The sequence below is a fragment of the Echinops telfairi genome, unplaced genomic scaffold (genome assembly GCF_000313985.2).
Source record: "Echinops telfairi isolate 266 unplaced genomic scaffold, ASM31398v2 ScPeMD7_5167;HRSCAF=5991, whole genome shotgun sequence".
Taxonomy (NCBI): domain Eukaryota; kingdom Metazoa; phylum Chordata; class Mammalia; order Afrosoricida; family Tenrecidae; genus Echinops; species Echinops telfairi.
In genome coordinates, this window is record NW_022109066.1 from 1,647,210 (window position 1) to 1,654,455 (window position 7,246).

General features: G+C 49.4%; 1 protein-coding gene across 2 annotated transcripts in view; it reads right to left on the minus strand.

The window, feature by feature from the left end:
- The window catches only part of UBASH3B (ubiquitin associated and SH3 domain containing B), a 184,938-nt gene that overhangs the window by 31,382 nt on the left and 146,310 nt on the right, over window positions 1-7,246 (minus strand). Inside the window, exons 2-4 of one of the 2 annotated variants that reach the window (XM_004716271.3) lie at window positions 5,545-5,598; window positions 4,676-4,862; window positions 2,716-2,914 (exon numbers count right to left, since the gene is read on the minus strand). In XM_004716271.3, the coding sequence (XP_004716328.1) occupies window positions 2,716-2,914; window positions 4,676-4,862; window positions 5,545-5,598 (440 nt within the window). Of the gene's footprint in view, window positions 1-2,715; window positions 2,915-4,675; window positions 4,863-5,540; window positions 5,599-7,246 lie in introns of both variants that reach the window. The other variant, XM_030886977.2, reaches the window with a different exon arrangement.

Sequence of the window (7,246 nt, forward strand, 5' to 3'; positions counted from 1 at the left end):
CCGATGAGTGGTGTCTGTGCCTGAGGCACATTGGCCGGGAGCTGAACCTGGGTCTCTGTGTAGGAGACGAGAATGCTATCACGGAACCACTCATGTCTCCATGTTGGCACCTTGTGTCTTGTCCACACTGCACTTCCAGTGCTCAGCCCGCTATAGGAAAAGGGCATCATGCGTGGTTAAGGGAGGGGCGGAGAACAAGAGAAAGACCCCGTGAAAGAGGGATTGACACAGTGGCTGCACAGCGCGCTCAGACAAGAGCTATTGTGAGGGTGGCGCAGGGCTGGGTGGTGCCTTATTCTGCCAGACTCAGGACCAGACTTGATGGCCCCTCACAACAGGTAGTAGTTGTGTGTTGAATGACGGAGTCTTCCTACTGAAGATAGCACTCAATCTGCTTGCTGAAGGAACTGAGTTTGCAAACAGTCAAGTTTACCATGGCTGTCTTTGTAGGGCGAAAGTAAGATCACCAGTCTTCTAAATTTGGGTTCTAAGGAGCTGTGTCTCATTAAGGTTACTGGGGCCGGGGCTGCTTCCGTGGTCAGGGACAGTAGTTTTCCAAGTGACCACCAGGGGGCCACACGCGGGCAGAGAAAAACTGCGGGTCAAGTTCTCAGCTTCCGAGAGAGAGCTTGCCCCTCTCCCTTCTTACAAGCACTTTTTAAGAATTGGCTGCAGCCTTGGCTGAGACCACTTTACTCATTTGTGAGGAATTTGGGTTTTGCGGCAATGTTCGTTTGGGTTCTCGTGGGAGTTTTTAATGGTTCTGGGTTTTAATGCCAAGAGCTATTGTCAGATGAAAAAGAGCCATTTCTGTGACGTGCAACCTGAGGTAGAGGGATCTCAACAAACAAAAACAAACAAACAAACTCACCACAATCGAATTGATTTTTACTCAGAGTGACAGGGTAGAACTGTCCCTGTGGGTTTCTAAGACTGTTTAACTCTTTACAGGAGTAGAAAGCCTCATCTTTCTCCCACAAAGTGGCTGTTGGTTTCAAACTGGTGACTGTGCGGTTAGCAGGCCAACAGGTCATACCCACTACGGTATCAAAGTCAGTAACCAGGGAGTGGTCCTGGAGCAGAAGAGGGAGCTGGATAGGAGTCTGAGGCCACCCCAGTTGCCAAAATACTGAATATGATTTCAGGGCCTGGTGTTCTTTCCAAGAGTGGAGATCTCTTTGGGATCCTGTTTGCTAATGGTGGGTCCTGCCCAGACCCTTCCTAGGGCCCTAAACCAGATTTGCTTGTTTGTTTTTCTGAGACGGAAATATTAAGGCCCAGTTCGTGATGAAATCAATAGGTAAGGCAACTTAGTAAGTGAGGCATAGGCCAAAGGCTAGGGGACTGAGTGGCAGACATTGTGACTTTGCTCAGGTGTTCACTCTTGTGGGCTCTCAGTGTGATGTGCGGGCTGACAAACCCTGGGTCTCTCCCAGTTTCATGGCCAATACTCCGTTTCCTTGACTCGCATGGCCATCCTGGCTCTGTCCTGCACACACACCGTGGGCATTTGCACCTCTGCTCAGACTGCCTTCCCACCTAGCGAGGCCTTCCTCCATTGGACTTGTCGACACCTTAAAAGCCATCAAGATGAAGCCCCTCCACCTTGATGGGCCTCTCTCCTCAGAGCTCAGTTATGACATGCACTATCCAGAGCCTGAATCTTCTTTCCCAGAATGCACCTTCCCTCCCAAGGGAAGGGCCCTCCTTTGCTGTGGTGTTCCTCATAACCCAGAGTGGGCATCCACGACACGGATGGGGCTTTTGCTCTTGAGGGGCCGATAAAGGCTGGCATGTAGAGAACAGTAGGGAAGGTGCTCACTAAGCTAAGTACACCTATGTCCGACAGGAGAGCGGTGTCAATTTTCCTCTTGTCTCTCCCCCATACCTCCTCTCTTGAGGCCAAGTCCAGGGGCAGTAAGTTGGTTGGCTGGCACCAAGGGCTAGCAGAAGCAGAAGGCATCTTAGCAGGTTATGTTTTCCGATAGACTTTTGAGTCTTTGGGCACCAGTGGGTTTCAGCAAGTTGAGGAGTATTGGGACAGTGGGTTTTATTATTAAAATCTTCCCTACACTGTGCTAGACCCAGAGCAAAGCCCTCTGTGCTCACAGTGCCAATTACAGGCCCCAGATCACCACCTGCCTGAGAGGGCGTTTGGGAGGAAGGAAGAAAGGTCACTGCCATCAGGGTGAGGGCCTCAGAGCACCCCTCTAGGACTGAGGAGAACCACCCCTGGGGGCTTCTGAGGCTGGATCTTTACAGGAGTAGAAAGCTTCATCTTTCTCCTGCAGGCCTGCTACTTGTTTCAAACTGCTGACCTCGGGCTTAGCAGCCCAACACGTACATCTCTCTACCACCCACGCTTCTAAGAGAAAGGAAGGAAGCGTCCTTAATTCTGAGCTGGGAGGAAATGGTGGCGCTACAAGGAAGATACTTCGAGCCCAGATGTCGGGCCGTCACTTGTGTATTCTCAATATGGAGGCTAAGAAGGAGGCATGGAATGCTCTCTCTGAAGGTGAGCAGAATAACAGCTAAATGCTCTTACAAGGTGGCAAAGAGGGGTTGGGTGATGCGAGCAAGTGGACGGGCTTTGTCATGTTCTGTCAATCCTACAGCATCCTCCATCTCTCCACAGTGATTTCCCATCCCTTTCCCTCTAAGCTCTTTGACAGATTAGTGGGGCCCAAGGCTGGCCTGGGGGCTACATTTGCTCACCCGTTTGGGATGCAGCCTCCGCAGCAAAGTCCGCAGCAAACTTCTTGAGAACCTCAGCGCTGTCTTCCTTCACAAAGAGGCCGATGAAGTTGGAGGAGGTATAGAGCTCCAGGGGAAGAGGGGCTGAGAATTTACATTTCCAGCGACCGACGGTGTTCTGCAGGGCCTCCCCCAGAGCCTCCACCTTGCTGTCCTCACACTGGCAGAAGCAAACAAACCGGCCTCATTCAGAAAGGGGGGACTAGGAACCTGCTGCCACTTAACATGTGACATCCTCCTCACAGGGCCTTGAAGCTGATGATGCGATTTCTTAAGGACCTGCAGACTCCCAATGCTCACACATGGAATATCCAACTTGGGAAATGAATTGGGAGGATGGGCAACCTTTGCCCTCCCTTCCTGCTCTGATGCGGCCCCTTTGAGCCCAGCCAGAAGACAGGCGGACTGGGCTCGCAAAAAGGTAAAGATGGATGCGTGTGACAGGAGGGAGTGGCAGCGCTCCAACAGCAATCTGTGTACTCTTGGGCTGCTTCGCTCCCTCTATCTCTCCCTGCCTCTTCGGTGATTCTAGTCCCACCCTCATTGCAGTTGAGAAGAATGAGTCTGTGACGCCCTCCTCCGCCCTCTGCAGTGTACTGGAAAGAAAGAAGAAGGGGTGTCTCTCGCCGCTGAATGTGTTTGCGAAAGATCCTGGGATGACTAAGAGGAAGTGACAATCACTTTAATTTTGAGGGTGGATGGTAAATGAGAAGGTTTGGAACATACTTTTGCCTACCCGCCTTATCGCCACCTCCCAACCCCCTCTACCTGCAGAAAAGAAGAGAGAGAGAGAGAGAGAGAGAGAGAGAGAGAGAGAGAGAGAGAGAGACACGCGGGGAGAGAGAGAAAGAGAGTCTGGGGAAAACAAACCAATCTATTCAAGTATCTTCAAGTACTACCATTCTGGCTCACTTTGAATATCCTTGGTTAAATCAACACCTGTCTACCTCTAAAGACTTGACAGTAGATGCAATGTACCTCTATCTTCGCCATTAAAGGTATTTCATCTATCCACTAAATGCACTTTCTGACAGCTAGGTGATGATGGTCAATATAAAAAGTATCGGTGTTCTCTCTAGAAAGATCTAGAAGTCCTGAGTGGTGCAAATGGTTAATGTGCTTGGCTGTTAACCAAAGGTGAGAGTCCACCAAGAGGTGCTTCAGGAGACAGACCTGCAGACCTAGTTTACAAAAATCAGCCCCTAAAAAATTCTGTAAAGCCCAATTCTGCCCCATGGGCTCTGTAGAGGGTCATCAAGGCTTGGAGTCAATTCAATGGCCCGTGGTTTAGAAAGATGTAGGGGGGCAGTAACCTGTGGATTGTGTTCCACAAAAGGGCAGTAGCTTCTCCATGTGTGCCACGCTCCCACCTCTCCCTGTTTTATTCTTTCCTTGTCATAAGAATGGAGAGGGTCGATAATGGACAGGGATGGAGCTGGGGCACAAGGCTCATGTCCCAGGGTCCCTGGGAAAAGGCGAACATCAGGAATACTATATCAAACCTAGTGGACATGCTCAGCAGGTAGTAGGAAAGTGGATCTGGGGTGGGAATCTAGCTGTGGACCTCAATGATCCATTGCAGGCCTGTCAGACTCTCGCACCAGTTGTCCAAGAGTAGACCGGCTCGCGGTAGCCCTGTGCGTGTCTATTAGAACTGCACACCAGGGGCGCCCAGTGGTTGGTTTCTCAGGAGTCAGTCACCAGCTCTTTCTTTTAAGGTGCCAGTGGGTGCGACCTCTAACCTTTCAGTTAGCAGCCAACCCCTTTAGCCATTTGTCCCACCCGGGACCTTCCTGGCTCCAGGAGCTTCTGTCTGTTCTTGGGAACTTGCAGACAGGCTCTCGACTTCAGCTCCGGGTCTCAGGTGGCTGGCAGGGCCCTGGGAGCCAGGCCCTCCATGGGCTGGGGGACAGTAGCTCACCATAAAGAACTGGCAGAGGGTGATGTGGGGGAAGATGTTGTGCGCCTTGTTCTTCCCGCAGATCTGCTTCGACTGCTGCCAAAAGTCAGAGAGCTTTTGTGCTAAGGGCCCAGTGGGGCGGAGGTAGAGGACGTACTCCCGGGGCAGGGGGTCATCCAGAAAGGGGTCACCGACATGGGCGAATAACCTGCAAAACAAAGGGGAGCCGAGGAGGCGGCTCTTGAGACAATTGGGGTGCTTCATACCCTGGCCGGGGACTGTAGAGAGAAGGGTTTTCATTCATGCTTTAAAAATCTACCCTTGGAAGCTCACACTTCATAACCAGCTTCCAAGCACATCAGCCCCTCTCTTCTCTTGGCACTCCCCCTCTCCCCAAACCCTGAAATTCACCCCAAGGATAAACTCCAAATCCTTCCCCAACCCACTAGCAGACTTCTAACCTATTCCTGTGTCTTCAGTTCAGTGAGGCAACCTATGTGCATCCAAAGATAGGAAACTTCTGCAGGGTCACTGGTGCGGGCTCCACTAGTGCTCTTCTAGGGGAAGGAAGCTGTTTTAAATGGATCTGCTCAGGAGCCACACACGTGGAGTGTATCTTTGAGTGACCAGAAGGGGGCAGGTATTATTAGAGGGAGGCTATCTCTGAAACACGTTGAATTCCTTTAACAGCTTCAAGGAGAAGGACATCCAAGGGCCAGTGCGAGTGGGGAGGAGGGCAACTGACTTGATAAATGGGCTTGTCACATAATCTTTCGGCTCATCTCCCCCCAGGAAGCATCCATTAGAGGAACACTGCACATCTCAGCTCATCCACATACGCTCAGAGTTAATTACATGCTATTTTCTCAATTTATTTATTTCATACCAACCAGTCACATGCTGCCTGAACGCTTCTTCCTCCCGTGGAAGCCAAGGCTTTTTGTCTGAAAGAGAAATCAAATTTCTATTGTTAGTATTTTTAGCCCTGCATCAGCTCTTCTCATGGCAACAACAAAAGCTGAATGTGAGCCTATGTCTCATTCAGTCTTCATGGGTGTGCGGGAGTCACGTTGTGCAGGATTCACCCCCAAGGGTCAGTTCGAGGCATAGGGAAGTTCAGATGTGTAATTAATTTACATGCAATTAGCACTGGCTTTGCATGCAGCCTGACAGTTGATGCCATCTGTTTTCAGTCGTATCCACATTCCTGTTGTTTTTGCTTCCCTACATGTTGCCCTGGCTTGGTTTTTCCTGTTTTGTTTCCACCACTCACTCCTACTGCCCCAGATCCCCTACAGAGCACATTCTTGTTGGCAGCCTCTCAACAGGCGATGTTAGAAAGTGGTGGTGCTGGTATTAAGGCCTGGGACAAAGTGTTATAAGGACCCGTGTCTGCCAAGGCTCCTCTTTGTGGATTCCAACCACCAACCTTTTTGGTTAGTAGCTGAGAGCACGCAACTGTTTCACCATTCAGCAACTTCCATGGACATTGGAACACAGATACCAAATGGGCCCGACAAAGATGTCTGTGCCCTCAAGAAGAATGATGTTATAAAAGATAAGCCTGGTTATAGCAAGATGAAGTAATAGACTCCTCTTACCCCCTTGGAACAAAAGCTGGTGGCAAAGTCTGACCAAGGACCGGGCACACAGAGACACATCCCCACATCTTGACAAGTTGCTTAATTGCAGCCCATTTCCAGGCCTCTCTGTTTTGCTTACAGCTTACAGGACAATCAGAAACCACACATCGCACTTTCCCAGATCCAGAAGTCACGCCTTCACACAAGAGCACCAATCATGGCCTTTTTTCACTGCAGACTCTGAGAGATTAAATTCACCAAGGAAGGACTCATTGTTTCAAAAACAATGGGGAAATGGGAAAACTCATTTGTGGTACAGAGGATGGGCTATTTATATAAAGGACCCAATTTCTTTCTTCTCCCTCCTTCTCTAAGTGAAAAAAACCATCCTACTGAAATTTAATTTATTCTTCTTAATGCACTAAGAGTATCCTCCAGAAATGAAAGGTCCAATTAAATTATGTTCTTTGTAATGCAAAAGATGAGTTTTCTAGAGGGTTCAAAGGAGAAAAAATGAGACAGATAATTAAAAGTTTGGGTCATAAGGGCTATGATGAAAGATTCAAGGAAGCAGCCAATGCACAGAGAGGACCATATGCACAGAGAGGCCCCACTATGAGACACAACATCCCTCACTGAACCATAGCGCTATGGGGACAACACTGGAGACACAGTGTGGGAATTACCCCTGATCTGACCACACCACACCGACGCGAAACACTAAGGGTGTGCAATAGCACGGCAAAGGGAGCAGAGCAATGAAGATGCCAGGGAATACTAAAAATAGACTTAGGGGCCAGGGCATGGCACCCAATCAGATTCCACAGGAAAACACCCCTAAAGGTCAACAAACAGACCTTGAACTATTTATAGGCTTTTCTCTTTTTTGCTGTTGGTTTTGTTTTCTTTTGTTGCTTTGTTTTACTCTGTCTTGTTTTTTGTGCATATTGTTATCTACAGGTCTATCTAGATAAGATGGGCGAGATAAACAATCTGGAGGAGAAAACAA